Below are 20,672 nucleotides of genomic sequence, written 5' to 3'. Positions count from 1 at the left end.
TCCATCTCTCATTCTTAAGATTCAACCAGGATTCCAGTTGTACAGGTAGTTCTCATTTAATGATCATTTGTTCAGTGACCAAAGTTGCACATGGTGCTTGGAGCCTGGCTGGCAATTTTGACACTGCAACATCCTATGCTAACATGATTGCCATTTGTAATCTTCACTGCCAGCTTTTGACAAAGTCAATGGGGCGCCCAGCAAGAAGTTGCAAATGGTGATCACATGATGTTGCACTTAATGCCAGCTAACAGAAATGCCAGAACTAAGTGGCAGTCAGGTGACATTGCATTTACCAACAAATTCTAATCCCAATTATCATCATTAAGGATTATTAAGTACGTTATTGATGGGTTTTGATATTGCAAGCATCTTTGATAAATTTCCCTTTGAAAAGCATGTTAAACCGTCTTAGTTTACAATCAGGGATTTAAAATTGAGGAAGTCGCCCCAATGACACCAGGGAATTGGAAAAAAAATGTTTTAATTATGAGAGACAACACTAGAGAAATAGTTGTCCATACACACAGCGTAGAAGAAAGGAAAATACAACAAAAACAGGCCCACTGTTTTGACAGCAAAACTCCTTTTAGCAAAAAATCTGAAACATCACAGAGAAAGGGAGGGAAGGAAAATATGGGGTAAGAGACAACACTTCTACTACAGAGTAACCATCATTGGGAAACCAGTGGGGGCATGGGTGGGTGGGCTGATGGTAGGTTTAGAAAAGGAAGGAACTGGGATAAATGGAAAGGGGAGGGGGAAATACAGATTTTGGCCATAAAATATAAACAGGCTATGCTGCTAAAGGAGCCACTCTGGCCAGCGAGTTGCCCCTGCCTCCACAAAACCCCCTCAAGGCTGTTTTTTCAAGGGCTGGGCTACCAGAAGTCTCGGCGATGATACGAGTCAGGATCGCAGTACTTGGTCACAACGACCCGGTTTGCAAACTTGCGTCCAGTCAGACCTTGCATGGCCTTCTGACAGTCAAAGACAGATGTGAACTCCACAAATATCTACAAAAAGAGCGAGGGGACAAAAGAGAAGACAATTAGTGGTACATTTGAAAAAAGTGACCATTAAAGGATTCAAATCTGGTCCAGATCATACATATAAGAATGCGAGTAGGAAAATAAACTGAAGCAACTGTACCTCTATTGCAATTTGAGTCTCATGAAATGTTTCTTCCATGCATCTAATCTAATTTACTTACCACACTCAATTTGTAGATAGCTGCTTTTATGAACTGATCACCACCTTACTATTCTTAAAGCTACCCAGTTTTACACTGGCTGATTTAAAACAGATAGCACCTAGCCAATCTTTAACAACTAAGTAGGTTCTGATGTGCCTAGTACAGGGGTGGGGAACCCTGGCCCTTTTATGACTTGTGGATTCAACTCCCAGAATTCCTGAGCTATCCATGCTGGCTCAGGAATTCTGGGAGTTGAAGCCCACAAATCATAAAAGAGCCAGGGTTTCCCACCCGTGGCCTACGGGGCAGGCATGTAAAATCACCAGTCCAATACAACTGATGAAGCTTCCAGGATAGGAAGCAAAACATTTTGTTTTTTCTCAAAAAATAAAAATCAGTCGTTTTTTTCAAAATAATAATCACTTTTGATACCCAGTCTGCAACCAAATGGTTTACTTTACAAAAACCCCACTACCTTTTCAATTTACTTTAGAGATGGGATACCGGACGTTTCTGCAAAGGCAAGACATCAATCCACACTTAATGAAATCCTAATTTGGATTCCCATGATTCAACCTCTTCATTCCTTAGTGGATAACTTTGTGTTTTAGAGCAGAGCCATCCGACTGGGCACTTCTATATCCCACATATACCTTGGAGCTCACGGAGCCAAATAAATACTTAAGAACAGAAGCATTCTCTGCTAACCGAGCAACAGCGTCGTTTCCTTCTAAAACACCATCCCATCCCGCCAACCCTACAACCATTAAGTACCTTGCCACAGCCAGGCACCTCAACTCCATCAACAGGCCGGGGGATTTCAATGGATTTGACAACACCATACTTGCTACACTCATCACGGACATCTTCAACGATCTCTTCATATTCCTCATCATCCAGGAGCTCCTCAGGTAATACCATATTCATGAGGCACAGCACCTCAGTTGGATGACCGCCCATCTGTACTTGTGAACTCATTAGACCCGGTACCTGCAGGGTCACTGGGGTCTGGTTTATTGTACTCTGGAGGGGCAGCAAGAGAGGAAGAGACAAAGCCACAAAGGAATTCAACAATACAACCATTTAAACTGGCAATCCCAAACACACTCAAACATTCTGTATTCTTTCTTTGCAAGCTCTGATTTTATTTTCTGGAAGAATTCAGAGTAGCTGTTTTTTTTCTATCTCAAACATACCAAACAGCTCCTACTAATTCTATTTTAAAACCAAGTCCCCAAATCTGAAACTCTGAAAAGTGTTACTTCTCTGTCAACGAAATAGCTAGTTTATGTTTCTTGTGACCGGCAGAAATAAGCAAAGCAGAAATAATCATTTTTGATTCTCAAAAATGTAATAGCTTTTGGCTATACTGTAATTCTTTGGGTACTGGTTACTTTGGAAACTGGTTTTTCAGATCACCAGAAATCAGCATGATGCCCTATTCTTCTAATATATGGCTTCAATGCACTAGCTGATCATACCAGCAATGTCTTTATAAAGAGATTTCATTTTTGGTATCAAATTATCCTGGGTCCATTGCATATCTGGCTAGATAGGTTTAATATAAAAAATAAGAACTGAATTCAGAAATAAATGTGATGTAAGGGACCACTATGGTGGGAAGGTAACAGCGTTCCGTGCGCCTTTGGCGTCTAGTCATGCCGGCCACATGACCACGGAGACGTCCTCGGACAAGCGCTGGCTCTTCGGCTTTGAAATGGAGATGAGCACCGGCCCCCCTAGAGTCGGAAACGACTGGCACGCCTGTGCGGGGGAACCTTTGCCTTTAAGCATTTTATTACCGCTCCCACGTACAAGTACAGAAAATAAAGTCTATGCGCTAAAGAGACCTTTGTGAAAACCAAAAAGAGCCTTCACCATCTGAACAAGAGTGTTTTAGACTATCATGAAGCTTCCTGGAACACTCAACCAGAAATTGTTGGCAGCGGCTGAAGGGAGGGACTGAAAGTGCTGGACAGACAATGGGGACAGTCAAGCCAGCAGGACAGCTGCACTGGGAGCTTCTGGGTAGAGGAGGAGAGAACGAAGGCAACACACACCAGCCTTGTCTTTCTCATTTGGATTATGTTTCACCTGAAACCCAGAGCCACCAAAGATGTTTTGGTACTGCCAAGCCAAGGGTGATATGAAAGAGTCACAGCTGTTCCAAATTTGAAGCATTTTCCCCACTTCGTGCACACTTATTTCTGAGATAAATCTAAAGCAGGCATGTCAAACTACCGGCCTGCGGGCTGGAGACGTCACGACAAAAACCGCGCCCACCCCATTGCCGGCAATGGGGAAACGTCGCAAGTTTGACATGCCTGACCTGAAGGGCCTGGGAACCTTCTTTGGCCTGAAACTGCTTCTCTCTCGTTAAGCAAGGCAAGAAACTAGTAGTTCCCTTATGCCTGCAACCACTGGCATTTGATAGTATTGATAAGACCAATCTACTAACTTTCAAAAACAGAACCTGCAAATGTATCCTGGAAAGGTTGTTCTTTGGTACTGTTTTACCCTCGTCCCAATCCCTTTCCTTCCTTACCAAGGTAGCATTCTTGGCTCCCACGCTAGCTCTCTGCACCAAAAGCTTCTTGTCGCCCAACTGCATGCCGTTCAACCCCGCGATGGCCTGCGAGGGCAAAAAAAAGTGAATCCAGACACTTCAAAACTTGAGCCTCCAAGGCCACCAACCACACACCCCCTCTGCCCCAGGCTCCAAAACACATCCACACATTCATACACAAAAAGTAGCTTATTTTATGCCTGCCCCCCCCGCACCCCCCACCAGATTCCTACCTGAACTGCACTGCTCTTGGATTTAATACCACATTTAGGTTATTTACCTGCCGGGCCTCAAAATCAGCATGTTTTTTTAAAAAATAGATCTTGTTGGAAGGGATTAAGATGAGTCAACAAGACTGTCTGCATGAAGGAGAAGAGCAAAGGTGAGATTTCAGCCTCAGCCAAATGTTGCCAACAAAGACAGAAAATTCTAAAAGGATGCAGATGAGACCACATATTTCTCGGAAGGAGAATTCCACTGATTTGAGGTTGTCACTGCTTCGGGAGCTTACATCTAACCAGTCCAGCCCCAATAAAGAATTTAGTATCAGGTTTTACAATATTGAGAATTTGTTTTCCACACAGACCAATTTCAGAAGGAAGATTATGAGGCCAAATAATTTCCCAGCTACAATATATAAACTGAGGTTTTATGAAAGAATGCACATTTCACATTTAAGTTACCAATTAAGTTTTTTTTAAAAAATCTGGCAAGCAAATTTACTAATCCTTTTCCGCACAGAAGAATCCAGTGGATGAACGGCTGGTTCAGCCAGGGATGGAGCAAAATACATACCAAACTACAACTTGGCCAAAATATTTCAAATTATGATCTATAATTTGTATTTATGACTGTGTAACTTCAAAATACACATACGGGCACAAATTTCCAGCATCTAATTTTCTCAGAGACAATTTTCTAATAACTTGTTTCTAGAGAAAGTAAGAGTATAAGACATAGAATAAAAAAAGGGGGGGGAGAATGACAGTTTTAAAAATAGTTATTTAACCAATATTTGGTACAATTATACACCTGTCTAGTCAGAAAGTAATGTTCATTTATTCAGATGGTGTAATCCTCTTTCCCTTAATGCCATCTGCCCCAGGATCGTCCCTTTTCCACAGAAAATGCTCAACATTCTATTTGCAGGTTAAAATTTTAGGTCTTCTTGGCAAAATAAATTGTTATAACTTGAACTATGTATTTTAAGAATCTGTGGAGTATATAAAAAATTCTAAGTCTCCTGAAGAATCAAGTATCTATCATTGGTAAAAAAAAAAGTTCACTAAAAATAAACCTCATTTAATAGACTATTTCAGATACTTGCTCCTTCAGAGGATTTCTTGAAGCAAGAGTCAAATTGGGACTTTTGGTAGCATTTAATATAAATGTAACGGAAATTACATCAGAAAATGTTTTCCATGTAATCAATACTATGTCTTTGTACTGCATTACAAATAGCAATTTGATGGCAACCTTAAGAAGATCCATAAGGTGCGTCTATGGCTTTCTGGGGCCTAAGGTGTGCAGTTGCTATGCCTCTGTAGAATTATTTCTTACAATTAGGGCATTTATCCTAATATCTAACCAAAAGTAATTAGCTGATGTTCGAGCAAGCTGTACCGCTTCCTCATATAATATGTGTATATATATTAATATTTAAAAAATCAGAAAAGCCTGTTAGCATTTTCAGAGCCTGCAATTTATGGGGTATCACTGAGCTGAATACTTTTACTCCTCCTCCTATTACTGCATGGACGATATTCAATTGTGCACATCTCAAGAAAGCAAGCTAGGTTGTCCTGGTGTCTGGAGGCTCTGGGGAGAAACATGCTCAAACTCCATCCCATCAAGAGTAGCTGTAGATACTTGGGATTCTCCCAGTTCCAGGGATCTTTTATTCTGAATGGGATCACACTATCTCTCTCTGGATTGGTGCACAATACGGGTGAGGGTCTTCCTGGACCTTCAATTCCTGTTTAAGGAGCAGGTAGCCATTGTAAGCAGGAAGTTCTTTGTATGGGTTTTGCTTCAGATGCAGCTGTTTCCGAATCATGAGACTCTCCTTATAAGTCATAAATGCCTTGGCTATCTAGTGAATAGACTTACAATTCACACTATACAAGGCTGCTCTTAATGATTAATCAGAAGCTACAATTGGTCCACCTTGCAGTGACATAATGAGCAGACGATATTATGCCCCTGCAACAAACCCCTTTCCTTTAGGAGCTGCACTGATTATCAGTAAACGTCCCGGTGCAATTCAAGATGCTGGTTATTGCCATAAAGCCTTCCATCACATAGGTCCTATCCGAGGGGCCGTCCATCTCTTAATAGTGTCTACTCCTGTTCTCTATAATCAGATTTGGCTTGCTTTGGGTTCCACTGATCAAGCAATATCATCTTGCAGAACCCAGAAAATGAACCCTCTAGAACAGGATTCCCCGAGATTCACACAGCTTTCACCTCACCCAACCTCAAGTGAACTCTAAAACCGTGGCTCTTTTTCCCAGGTTAGGGTGCTTTGACAGGCCCCTTTGGCTTGGGAATAACACAGAGTGTATTTTGTATGCTTTCTTGGGGCTACTGTTACTCTTTTTGTAACGTTATTGTCTTCTTAATCTATGAAGCCATTTTGGAGGTTGGTGGCCTAGGATGTTAGAGAGGTAAATATCCACTCTCAGATTTACCATCTGATTTTGGATCTCATCCAGGATTTTAGCTTTTGCTAAAACCTCATAGCTTTCTCCTTGATGCAGAGAGACCAAAGGAGGGGAAGGGAGAGCATGGGAAAACACACACTTCCCAAGTAGCATGTGGGAAGAAAGACTGCATGGGACAGGAAGCAGGTGTGGGGAATTATATATATATATAAATATTTATATACAAACACATGTATCCATACACACTAACAACGGCACTCAATTACAAAGAAACACATGCATAACCCTGATGGAGATCAACCCAAAAACAAGAGCTTATGCTCTGCATGCAAAGTTACCACCGACACGCTCTGAGCCTTATTGGGAATTGTGGGGTGTTTCCTCTCCACCACAGGTCCCCCCTCTCCAACGGGGCAAGGGGAAACTGGGGTGCTTTTCCTTTGTTTTACTGTTAAAACTATAAACGCCAATACTTGCATTTTACAACTCCCACTGGAGTCAGCAAGCATGTCTGATTACGGGCCTGTTCCTCCTCCCCCCCCCCGCTGTAACAGAAAGCACAGCGGGAGAAAGGAAACATAAGTCATTAGGGGTGCAGAACAGAGAATTTACTGGGGGGGGGGGTAGGGAAATGGGTGAAATGCACTACGGACCCGGCTCTTCCCTGGCTGGTGAGGGGAGGGCTTCTTACCGGCTCTCGGTCGGGCACGGCGGCCAGGGTCTTCGCAAAAAGGCCGAAGCCTTCTCCGACTAACATTCGGGGAGAGTTGTTGTTTTTTTGGGGGGAACAAAAAGCAGAAGTGATCAGAACACTAACTCGATGGTGTCTGCCGCTAAGTCAGCAGCTGTGCTGTAAAGGAGAGAAAAGCTGGCACCCCCTAGAGGGGAGGAGAGAAAAAAACACCCCACCTGCTCAAAGGACAAAGAACCCCCCCTCATCCCACGGGAAGATCGGCGGGCCGCTGCAGAGCAAAAAAAATGAAAAGAGGACGAGGCAAGAGAGGCTGGCCCTACCTGGTCTGTGACGTTGATGTCCACATATTCACAGAAGGCATAGCCTTTTGACAGGCCAGTGGCGCTGTCCTTCACCAAATTGAAAGCCTTCAGAGGTCCAAAGGAAGTGAGCAATTCCTTGACCTGACGGAGGAAGGAAGGAACAAGGTTAACCATTGTCATCGTACCAAATGCAAACTTTCACCGTAGCACGATAGCATGAAGAATGAAAACTAGTCTTTAAAGACTGATCTGGCTTTTGTCAAAAGATTATTAAAATCAGTAAATATTTCAGGAGAAGGACTTCCCATCAAGTGCTAGCTCAAACTGGCTATTAACTGGCTTAAAACTGGCATCAGCAAAGGATTACACTGAGTATGAAACGTGTCCCGGCTGGCTAAGACGTAAGGAGAATGGAGAATGAAACACTTGCCCATGTTATCCTGAATTATGTAATATACCCAGACTGACCTGATCATCATTAAGATAGTTTGGCAGACCCCCAATGAACAGTTTATGAGCAGAATCTGGGACCACTGTGGAAACGACACCTATAAGGAAGAAGTGGTTTGACATGGCAGGAAAACATATGAAATTATACACACCCACTGCACACAACATTGCTAAATGGTTCCCACCCTATATATGACTAGGACTTCTTTATTCAGCAGATTTCTGATAAACCCACCTGGCACATAAACTGATGGGTTTTCAGACATGCCAGGAAGTGGCTGATAATCATGGGGGCGTCTGATCTTCAGTGACTGTCCCTGGAAAATAATCCCATCAAAAGCCATGGCCTGTGTAGTTTCATCCACAGAACGGAACTGTAGCAAAGAAAAGGAAAAAAAAACAAATGGGAAAATCGGTGTCATAGTCTCTTACAGAATGCATGGCTATTGCGATTCTTATCTCAGGACGTTTCACCTCACCCATCTTCAGGTGAACTCTAAAATATTGGGCAAGAAGCAATTAAATTCTACACTTATATGAGGTTAGATAATCAATGCCCGGGTATGGAAGCAGTAGACATATCTTGCAAAATTTACAAGCAATGAACTTCTCACCAACAATCTGGAAGATTGAAGAATACATAGAACAAGGAAGCTATTATTTTGCACACCCAAGGAGACGTGCCTTGAGCTGAAGTGGAGATTTATGCATGTGTCCACAAAGCATTTAGAGTAGATAAAATACAAACAAATATGAAGTTAAAAGTCAAAGAACCTCAAGAAAGATGGAATTATAACCACTACATTTAGCATTTTTATTTTAAGAACGTTTTTAGGAGATTGCAAATGTTTCACAATTCTCTTGGGGCTGATAACTAAATGCATATTCATGTTTATCAAGATTAAGGTTCCAAATAATTCAACTTCTTCACCTTTAAGGTCCACAAAATTATTTATTTTTTGGGAGGGTAGGAATGCTGGTTTCATTTCTACAAGCCACCCATTCCACTTTTTACTTCTATCTCCTGTCCATTAATGCATGACATGCAATCTATTTCATATTAGCTTTTTCCCGTTTGTACAAAGTCCATGTTTTACTGTTCAATTAAATGCATTCAGCAAAGGGTAGCATCAGCAAGAGATGCCTGTAATTAGAATAATGAAATAATAAAACAAGTTTGCAGCACAATTGGAGTGCTCAAATTAGTCCCAAATTCCAGAAAACAATGCTACTAAATTTGTCAACTGAACAAATAAGCAAGACACGACTATTTCTAAAATGTCTTGCATCCAGTAAAGGTCAATCCCGCTGTCTCCTGGCTTCTCTGTTTCATATATTGGGAAAGAATGGATACCTTTCCATCTGGTTTTTCAGCATTTGTATAAATTACTATTGTAAATGTTTCCTCTCCTACTATCACATTACTCTATGGAAATCTTTTCTAAAAACTGAATTTAGGCTTTTAATTAAATTTATTAACATGCAGAGGCTGGATTACCATTACACCATCAAGCTCCACAGTTGTGGCCTAAGATCACAGTAAAACATCTAAAGAGAATTAGCTCTTAATAGGGCCTCATACACATTCAACAAGTCCATATGAAGCAATTTTATGCATTTGCTTTGATTTCTCCAGAATCATAACTGTGCGAGTAAATCAGTGGTGCTTTAAACCTGTTTTGAGCCACTGTAAACTCACCTCCAGAAAAGCGAAGTTCTTGTCCTGGTTAATTTGCACTGCCAAGACAGGATTACCGGGAGCCTGAGTAAGGCCACCAAGGCGCATCTGGGCATTGAAGAAGTCCATCATTGCTTCCTGTTGGAATCATGGAAAGAGATGCAAAGAGTAGATGTATGATATAAGCTGGAATGGCAACCTGGACCTCAAATAGATTACAAAATAACATTTCCTACTTGCCTGCTATGATGGTAGCAAACTGTGAAGCTATGAGGATTGCTGTCCCATACATTATTCACTTAAAGAGAAATGGAAAACTCTTTGGTCTTTTTTTTCCTTTTTGGTAGGGATAATTAAAAAACAAGCAACCATATTTATTTCTTTGGTCATTTAGGTTTTAATACATCTCCCTCTGTTAGATATAAGGACCACTGAGTTACAGTCAGGACTGCAAATAAAAATATAATGCTGCCCAGGGTCTAGTGGAGTAGCAGCCATAACAAATTTAATGAAATAATAATGGCCCCGTTCCCATATCCGGATGTCTAAATCAGAATTCACCTCTTCAGGCCAACAACATTGATCAAATGTCAGTATCAATTGTAAAAGACAAATTTTAAAAGATGCCGAGAAAAGATACTATATTAAACTGAACAACTCACTGACTCAATGTAGTCATTTTGGCTCATAATGAATGAAAAGCAAGAAATGTCCTTTGAAAACAGCATCCTGTTATCTGTGTCACATAGAGACAAACAGTTGAGTTGCTTTTTCTGTATGCTCAGCAGAGCTTCAAGCCACCATTTAACCAATTCTGGCAGTCGCACTAAGGATGGTTATGTCTCTACTGCACCCAACCTCAAAAGAGGGAATGGCAGTAACCCCAAATCGAAGAGTTTTCTTTTTAAAGACAAACACTAAAATGTGTGGGGATAAGACATGATCCGATAGGAAGGAATATTTAGAATATCCTTTCAGTCAGGCTACAATTCCCATCATTGTATCTGGAAGGTAACAGTTCAGGGAAAGCAAAAATTCATTTCATGTGATTCGCTGATGAAAGGTTTGTATCTATTTGAGTCATTAACATGCCAGGTCATAACAACAATTTGAGCATGGCTGGACTTAAGAGAATCAAGTCAGCAATTCCAACTTAAAACTTCCAGTATTCCTTTTGCAAATCTACAAATTCAATGGCAAAATGTGAAATATGTAATTTTTGATCCAAAAATGGCAAAATAAGACAGGAAGTGAAAATTCCTCTGAGTAAGGGAAGCACTCCCATTTCCATTCTTACCCCATCTTTTTAAAAATAAAAAAGAAGAAACAAATAACAAACCAGGCTGCTTTTTCTGGTGGTGTCACTGAAATTGAGCACTTGTTGCAGCAGCCAAAAGTTTCAATGCCGAGCAGAGATAACAGAGTACGCTAACAAGTACCTCGGTGATTCCAAAAGGGATATTGCCAACATAGAGACGTCGAGCTTGTCGCGTCATTTGGCTGCCGACTACAGGCACAGGTGTAGGTGTTACTGCCAGCCCATCTGGAGTCATGGTTGGTAGTAGGGCTGTAGCTGGAATTTGTCCCGCAGCTAGAAATGAAAAAGTATAGTGAAAGTTACCAGTTCTGATTCTCCTAATAAAAACATTATATATTGGGAAAGTCTTGATGACATAAACACAAAGGATTAAGGATGTGCAAAATGTGCCACTATGAAATATGCCAACCCCAAAACAGGCCTATTTTGTGCGTTACAGAAGTGGTTTAAAATAGGTCTAATTTGAAGATAAGAGCACTGCCAAAACACTCGGAATACCTTATTCTGGAGTCAGAACATTTTGAAGAGCCCTAAACAATCTGTGGCAACAGTGAGAATTAAGGTGTTATAAAAACATACATGGAATGATGAAGAGAACTAGCAATCCAATTACTTTTCAAAACACAAGAAAGTATTAAATTTTGTTATTTCTTCAGTAAAAAAATAGCAAAGACCACACAGCTATCTTTTTCCATTATGCCCAGTAAATCATCAACCCAAAATGCACCAGATACAGGAAAAAATGCTCCCAAGTTGAAACAGAACATTCTGATCACAACATATATTTTTACAGTTGTTATAAGGTCAAACTGGGGAACTCCCAGGCTGAGGCTTTTCAATGCCATTTAAAGGCCTTTTTGGTGCCTTTAAAATCATGTGTTCCTTTATTTATTATTTTTTACCCCACCTTATTGCCTTATAAGAAACCCAAGGCAGCCAACTCCTTCCTCCTATTTTCCCCAACAACCCTATGAGGTGGGCTGGGCTGAAAGTGTGAATGACCCAAAATCACCCAGCCATCTTTCATGCCTAAGGTAGGACTAGGAACGCCGAAGTTTCCTGGTTTCCAGGCCAGCACCTTAATCATTGTATCAAACTGGTTCACACATACCCACTGCTTCTTCCTTCTAAGCAGCAGTCACAGAAATGACAGACTGTGGTTTGTTTAAGATTAATAACATCATACAGCTCTGCTACTGAAGAACACCAGCCAAATTTAAATATGAATTTGGTCTAGATGTTCTCTCACATAAACCACCTTTAGATTAAGCTCTGTGGTTAATGAAATCTAGAAGTAGAAGTTAAAAACATGCTTATTGTTAAATCACAGACACACAATTTTGTGGCTATGACTTGCAGGAAGTACTGGATATGCCTTCAATTGACGTTTGATAAGGTTTGGTTTGATATAGCACTTTAGCTCCTATGCTCTCTTGTGGAATTCTGCACATAGGCACATTTCAGAAACGGTCTATTAGACATGATTCTTCAACCAGCCTTTTGGCAAGCACAACTGACGTCATTTTCCTTTTTCACTGTTCCCATCCAGGTTTATTTTGCCTGCTATCTCTGTTCTTCTGTTTTTGCATGGTTTCTGTATTCCTAGTTTTAAATGTTTTTAACAATTTACAAACTGTCCAGAGTTCCTGAGAGCCAAGCAGCTTATCAATGTAATAAATTATTACCCCCATTTTAAAATCTCATTATGGTATTTTTATACATTGTTTCCAGCATGATGGAAGGGCAACGATTATAATTATTGTAACTCAAGATACAAAAATCCAAAGACTAATAAAAAGAATTTCAGATGGGAAAATTTACTCACCAATGAAAGTTATAATATAATATAATATATAATATAAATCAAATTCATGGACGTTAACTCAACTGCAAGCCTTACAGACTGGTGAGACATGTTTTGAGGAGACAGAGATGAGATACTGGGGGAGGCTACTCAAGGTAGATGCGCAATGAAGCAACTAGCGAGTAGGGCCACACATGTTCTCTATTACTGACCTGCCCAAAGTTCAAACTGCCAGGGAAGGGACAAAAATCTGTTACCAGAGACAGATCAAAACTGCTTGCTTCAGATTTTTAAATTATGCAAGCTGCCTATCCCTGTTCTAAAACTGAGTGAATCAAGGTGACTTAAGCAAAGAGAAGCCTACCCTGCATAGCTTTATACTGCATGGGTGTAATGTGCTCAAACCCTGGAGGAGGGACATCCCAATACTTGCGGATTTTCTTCTTCTTCTCATGCCGGGGAGAACGGCTGTATTGGGGAGCAAAAGTAAAACGTTAGTAGGAAGAAAGAAAAAAAAGCATACTTTCCTGTAATCTTAACATTAAAATGAATTCCTAGTCAAGTCTATGCTTGTTCCAGTTGGGATATTATACGCTGTAATATCCAGGATCAATCCTTTTAATTTAATAACCCCTACAATTAATTCTGATTCTTGGACTGTTTCCTTTAATTTTAGGGTTTGTTTTTTTTAGTGAAGCCTCCTATGGCTTTTTGTTGTCCCTGGCAGCACTAGGAGGAACTGGCAATGCTCACCTTAGAGGACCTGACAGGCTTAGAGGAGATCTGAAAAGCAAAAACAAAATGGGTTTAAAGCAACCCCAGAAAAACATTTATAGAAATTTAATAACATTTAATAGCTTTGTCAACCTTGCAACTGCGAGCAGAGGTGCAACCAAGGTAGACAAATGAGCAGTGTAAGGAAAAAAGTTCCAGAAAGAACTTTATTCATTTATTCTTGTGGCATATGACATTTCTAACTGGGTTTAAAAAGTGTCCAGGCACAAATACCTATATCATGTGTATCCATCACCAAGGACACTGGATGCCAGATATTAATCAGTAAGTGTGTTTGATTATCAATAATAAGATTCCAGGGTTTTCAAAGGATAAAGCTGTTTCAACCACATATATAAGATAAAGATACAGTAAAATACTGCAATAGTCCTGCTGGCCAAGGAAACAAAAGTTTAAAGACAAGGAGAAAACAAGAAATATAATTGTAAAGCAGTTTGTAGGCTTTCCAATCCCACATTTTACAAAAAAGATATGGTAAACAAAAATATAACGTCAAAAAACCTAGTAGTTTCTATTGTATTACATTTCTCTGTTGCTCCTTCCTTTTTAGTCTCCTGAAGCTTTGTTAAATTCATTTCCCAACTCACCCAATATGCAGAGGCAAAATAGTTGGCAAGATTACAAAGGATGCAGTACATAATTTACAGAAGATACTGCTTATGTGCAATTTCGGCATGCTCCCATATATCTCTGACATAACTACTTTCATTTTGGTGATCCCTGAACACACTTTCCTTAACAAATTTAGTTTCAGCAGATTAACTAATCATTCATTTCCAATGATAATTAATTAGCTCCATTTGCCAAAATGACAATATTACAAAATTAGACTTTTGGTCTCTAGTAATCTGGATTATTAGATATTATTATGGTCTCAGAGAATGTTCAAAATCTGTTTCTCTAAATTAATTAACAGTTTTCAGAAAAATCACTATTCTGCATAATTCTGAATGGCAAAACGATCTCTGTTTCTGAGGTTTTGCCTAAGATTCTCTACTCCATATAAAAATGTTGTTGAGGATCTGTACCTGCGCCTCCTACGATCTCGTGAAACACTGCGCTGATCCCTGTTGCGCCTGTCACGGCTACGACTGCGACGTTTCCTGTCACGACTCCGTGAACGACTGTGGCTGCGTTTACGATGACGATTCTCTTTATCACGTTCTAAAGGCAACAGGATAGAACACAGTGAGCCATCAGCTGCTGCTTCAGAACAGAAAACATATCTCCTCTGGTTGTTGCAACCCATTTCATTTCCCTAAAACAGTGAGCAGGGGGGGGGGTTTGGCTTTCAAAGGAGAACATTGAGGAAAAGAAACATTGCCAAGAAGAAACTGATACCATGATTGGATCGTGTCTGTTGTATAATCATCTGGAATTATCTTAATTGCCCCTGGAAAATGGCAACAACAAATGAATCAAACAGGAGAAATAGAGACAATAGATTAAATTGTTTTAGAATTTCTCAACATTAATATGGCACACAACTATCTCAAAGTTTATCTCCAAATCTAGCAAGCAGTGTTTGTTTGGCCCAATTTGGAAACCCTTGATGCAAACTTATAGACACACATTAATTTCCATTATTTTTGTAACATATTCTCAAGGAGTAAAAAATGAAGTAAACTAAATACAATTTGGTGTCAACAATTTAATTTCTTTAAAAGTCAAAAACAAGTAATCTGTTTTCTATTTTTTAAAAAATAGAGGAAAATCTGGGCATAATTCTACCCAGATTTTTTAAGACTTTTAGATACAAACACTACATAACAAAAACAAAGTAAAATAGCATGAGGGAAAGGGTATCAAATGATTTGCCTGTCTGCTTCTAAAATATATAAGTATCTATAATTGCAAGAATGCAGGATGTTATTTCAACTAATACTGCTTTCTAATAGTTCTGAACTACTATGAGACCTGCTATAGGAGGGGTATGGAACAGAATTAGATACAATAGATCTTAAACAAAGAACTGTTCTGGAGACCGGAGAAGACTGATGCAGCTGCACTGGACACAAACAATGTTTTAGAACAAGTACAAAATGTTATTTGTGTGGTCAATGGGGCTGTTTTAAGATGCTTTGGTAACAGGCATACAATACAGAAATTTCTGTGTTGAAAACATTCATGTAAAGCAGAAAGTCCTAACTGAAGTGAAAACAGGGAAGCTTCAGTTTTAACTAAGGATCTATAAAACAGTATTTTTTAAAAACAGCATGCTTTCTCTTCTATTTCTATATATTAGTCATATAATCCAAACTACTGGTAAGTCCAGTGTTATCATAGGACCTGCAGTGCTAAACATTCTTATGCCCTAGTTTCACCATCAAGAAAGCTTAAAACAAGGACCCACATTGCTTCCATTTGGTATACCCAAGATGTCCAAAACAGTCTCCAGTTTTTTTAAAAAATGGACTGAATTCTAAAAAACCCCATGAATGCTTGTACTTTCAGAAAGGGTGGAATGGATTTATTTCAAAGGAAATCCATTCTGGGGAGCAAAGAGGCAGCCTCTGAATTATACCGTTCAAAAGCAGAACATGAATAATTTGCACTTAGAACTACACCAGGGGTGTCAAACTCAATTTCACTGAGGGCCGCATCAGCATTGCGGTTGCCCTCAAGGGGCCAGGTGGGTGTGGCCAGGGTGGGCGGGGCCTACTGGGTGGGCGGGGCTAGGGTACGTATGGCCTACTGGGTGGGCATGGCCAGCTCTACATCGTTTGCATCAAGGGTGCCTATGGGGGCCTGGGCAGGAGTAGGACAGATCTGAGGGTCTATGGCAGAAGGAGGGTCTCTGGGCCAGGGCCAAGGCAGTGGGGGCCATTCCCTCACTGTTTCCAGGAAGGCTTTGCGGGCCACATGAAACCACTTCGCGGGCCGGATCCGGCCCCCGGGCCTTGTGTTTGACATGTCTGAACTACACCTTCTGTTTTGCTTCAATGCTAGCAACCAGCTGGTGGGTGATAACCAATTTGGCCTAGGAGTCTGTGAATTATTGTGATTCCCGACAAACAGAAATAGGTATGTCAGTAGGGAGTGAAATCAGGAATACAGTACTGTAGCTTAATCCAAATATTTTGACTGATACAAGGAAACCTCTACTGCCAAGATATTATTCTATGGCGTTTTCTGGAAGAAGCACAGGCATGTTGTATACAGGTAGTCGTCGACTTACCACCATTCATTTGGTGACCATTCTAAGTTTCAGTGGCACTGAAAAAAATGACATATGACCAGGGCTTTTTTTGTCATAGAACACCCCAGAACGGAGTTCGGGCACCTTTTTTGGATGGAACCTTGTACGGTAGGCAAGGCGGGTTGTATGACATGTGTGAGTTCTGGCACCTTTTTCTTTTACAAAAAAAAAGCACTGCATATGACCAATTTTCACACTTAGGACCATTGCATAGTCCTGGGGGGGGGGGTCATGTGGTCACCATTCGTAACCTTCCCAACCATCTTCCGACTAGCAAACTCAACGGGGGAAGTCAGAATCGCTTAACGACCACCAGTGAAGCGATTCACTTAAGTGTGGCCAAAAAAAAAAGATCAAATGAGGCAAAACTCATTTAACAACTGCCTTAACTAGGGAAATTTATTTTTTATTTTTATTTTAATCCCATTTATATCCCGCCCTTCTCCGAAGACTCAGAGCGGCTTACAATTTAAAGCACAAACCAATGTGCTTAGCAATAGCCTTCATTCTATATATATGCCTGCTTATTAGGGCTTTCGGCCCCATCTCCAGCGGCATTATTACAAAGTCAGCTTAATTGCCCCCCAACAATCTGGGTCCTCATTGTACCTACCTCGGAAGGATGGAAGGCTGAGTCAACCTTGAGCCTGGTGGGACTCGAACCTGCACTAATTGCAGGCAGCTGGCGTTACTTAAGGAGGCAGTGGTGGTCGTCAGTCGAGAACTATCCGTACTGTACGATTTAACCTCCGGCGCCTCCCGACTCGGAGAAAGAAAAGCCCCCAGCCCCCCACCCTCCCCAAATCAGAAATCCCCTTGCAACAGCTGTCAGGCCACACGGCCTTTAGGAAGTAAGGCTTGAGAGGCAAGCTTCCTCGCGGGGCCTAGGCAGCCGCCTTCCATTCAACCCCTGGCGTCCCTCCCACCACGGCGGCCGAGGAAAGCGGCCGAGAGAGCGGATTTCGCTAACTTGCCGCTCTCCCGCGAGCTCCGCGGCTCGCCTTTCTTCCGCCCTGGCAGGAAAGTCCGTGAAAGGCAGAGGAGAGCCTCCTGTCCCAGGCGCGGCCTCGCCTGAGGAGGGGGGGGTGCACCACGTGCGTTCTCCCAACTCTGGACAAACCCGCCCGCCCGCAATCCCGAAAAACGGAGGGCTTTCCCCCCCACACACACACACACACCTTTACCACACACACACACACACACACCCCTCGGCGTTCCCCTCCCCCACTCGTTTTAAACGCGCGCCGCGCGCGCTCGGCCGCCAACGGTCCCGGGCGCGCGGCCTCCCCCGCCCCCCACGAACCACTTCAGACTCGCGCCAAATTAGGCGGAGGGAAGGGGATGGTAAAGAGGAGGAGGAGGAGGCCGGGCGCGCGAGGGTCGCCCCCCCCCGTCTCTTCCACAACGGGGCCTTCCAAGGCAGCCGACGGGCCGCGTCGAAAACCAGAGGAGTGTGAAGAACGGAAGGGTCAAAGGGAAACACCCGCCGCTCTCGCCGCCTCGTACTTCACTTTTTTTCCTCCCTCTGGCTCGGACCCGGCCGACTTACTTGCCGCCACCACCACCACCCCACCGCCGCCGCCACGCTTGCTTACCCTGTTTGTTTTCATTTAGTTGCCGCTCGAACTCGTCGAAGTCCGACATGGTTGCGGTGGAAAGAGGAGGACGTCCCCTGGTCCGGCCTAGCTACGGTTGTAATGTGCTGGCGCCTGCTAGCCCCAGGTCCTCCTCACGCAGTAGGCCTCAACAGCGCCTTCTCTGGGAGTTCGGCAACTTCCGCTGACGGCTTCGGCTGTGAACGGAAACTCTCGGCTATCTCCGGAACGCCTTTCGAGACGTGGTTGGCCTTCCCTTTCCGCCCGCCCCCCCCCCACTCCTACTTTCCCCTCCCCCGAATCGTTCGCAGAAGCTCTCGGGAAAGTCTGCCTCTCTAGGAAAGCTTCGGATTTCTTATGGAGACTCGGATACTCTTTTTGACGTCATTTCCTTCGTCTTAAAACCTTTCGGGAGCCTGACACATGCCTTTGTCTTCTTCCCGCTTAAAACACAAAACAAAACCCCCAAAAAACAAAAACCGTGGCTTCTTAAAAATAAAAGATTCTTGAAGTATTTCCGCCGGATGTTGCTTGAGTGCTTCCTGTGGATGTTTTTTTTAACAGAGGGCCTGTATGGTGGCTGGGCTTTCAATGTCAATGTACAAAACAGCGGAAGAATGAGAGCAGTCTTATTTTTTTTGGTCTTAATTGTTTTTGTGAAATATACTAAACTTGAGTAATTTCACATGTGGCGCTAAAAAAGATGAAGATGCTTAGCATGTTGCACGGATGTAGCTATATTTGCAGGGCATGTTAAATCACACACGAACACGCACCCTCATTCGATGTGTATCGAGTGTCACGCAAACCTAGAAAATAGGTTCATTTAATAAACCCTGAATAGCCTTGTTTAAACATAGCACAGACAAGCATGGGAAGTTGTTAAAATGTAGGCAATGCATACCGGGTAGATTTTTGTGTTCAGGTGGCCAGTTGGCACTGAATTTTTACTAAAATACTTGTAGGGATGTAATTCACAGACACTATTTTTTCCAGGGCAACTGTTCTAATATAAAGAGCGCTGCTATTTTCCCTTTTTCACAAGGATCATGCTAATTAATGTTATAGAAAGATAATTGCTGGTTTTTATATTTTTGAAAGGGAACAGACATATTCCTAAAGCTTGTGCAATCTGTGCTACTTTATGGGGCGTTTTCCTGCATATTTTCTTAAGGGGTTATACTTTCATCTTCCATGTTGAATTTTATCAGCATGAAAGTGTCTCCATTTCTTTATGAAAATTCAAAAGTACCTATTTCTTTTTTCTAATGCACCACTTATTTGCAGATTGTCTCTTGAACTTACTGTGCCCTCATTTTAAACATATTTTCTGCCTTTTAGGAAACTTTGAAGTGATGTAGGTTCTATATACTATTATACACTTATAAATCCCATCTTTGTACAAATTTAACTGGGAAGCTAACCAGTACGCCCGTCTTACCAAGGGAAAACCAACTGAACAAGTCCAAATGTAATCCAGGAACTCTCAGAGAATGAAGGTGTTGGAAGTAGCACCCACCCACCTTCCTAAAAAAGGAAATACTTTGGAGAATATTAAGAAGGCAGAATATCATATTTCCCCAAAAAATCTTAAAAGCAGCCCCTGCCCCCAGCAGAAACTGAGCAGGCCAACTTTTAGAAATGCAGATTTGATAATCCTATTCAGAAAGACTGGGTCACCTATTCATAAGCAAAATGCCTTTAGCCACGGCCCCAGAGAAGGTTTGAGCTGATGGGATTAGAAAACAAAAGATTTCAAGGACAGGAACATGACCTTTAGGACATAATAGGATTAACCTACCACCATTAGAAGGGTGATGGTGGCTCAGTGGGTTAGGACGCTGAGCTTGTCAATCAGAAGGTCGGCAGTTTGGCGGGTCGAATCCCGAGTGCTGCGTAACAGAGTGAGCGCCTGTTACTCGTCCCAGCTTCTGCCAACCTAGCAGTTCGAAAGCACATAAAAATGCAAGTAGAAAAATAGGGACCACTACGGTGGGAAGATAACAGCGTTCCGTGCGCCTTTGGTGTCTAGTCATGCTGGCCACATGACCACGGAGACGTCCTCGGACAAGCGCTGGCTCTTCGGCTTTGAAATGGAGATGAGCACCGGCCCCTAGAGTCGGAAACAACTAGCACACATGTGTGGGGGAACCTTTACCACCATTAGAATACCAAAAGGGCACACTTAAGCTGAGGTCAAAGTATGTGGAACAGGAACAACCTCAAATACAAAGTCCAAAGAAGATATAAAAACACTCCCAATTCCATTTTGTCAGCCACCCCAGAAACATGCTGTGTCATTGAAGTTTCTGGTAACTAAATAAACAAAAACCTTCTTTCCCAAGCAGCCTCCATTTCCTTTCAACAAAGGAAACTGGACTTCTCCACTCTAATAATTCACACATTTGTTTTC

The 20,672-nt window shown here is 41.9% G+C and overlaps 1 protein-coding gene across 1 annotated transcript; it reads right to left on the bottom strand.

The window, feature by feature from the left end:
* Positions 1–467: 467 nt before the first annotated feature.
* LOC308677427 (splicing factor U2AF 65 kDa subunit) lies at positions 468–18,481 on the bottom strand. The gene is made up of 12 exons (XM_081343798.1): positions 18,260–18,481; positions 14,494–14,629; positions 13,424–13,453; positions 13,035–13,138; positions 10,988–11,139; positions 9,570–9,686; positions 8,106–8,244; positions 7,889–7,968; positions 7,439–7,561; positions 3,741–3,827; positions 1,970–2,218; positions 468–1,016 (listed from the first exon to the last, which is right to left on the bottom strand). Exons 1-12 carry the CDS (start codon positions 18,306–18,308, stop codon positions 882–884), a joined length of 1,401 nt encoding a protein of 466 aa, XP_081199924.1. The 5' UTR covers positions 18,309–18,481; the 3' UTR covers positions 468–881.
* Between the last annotated feature and the right edge of the window lie 2,191 nt (positions 18,482–20,672).

Source organism: Vipera berus, assembly GCF_964194415.1.
Source record: "Vipera berus genome assembly, chromosome: Z".
Classification (NCBI taxonomy): domain Eukaryota; kingdom Metazoa; phylum Chordata; class Lepidosauria; order Squamata; family Viperidae; genus Vipera; species Vipera berus.
The sequence above is the reverse complement of the archived record's forward strand: the minus strand, read 5'-3'. Positions and strand labels throughout refer to the sequence as shown.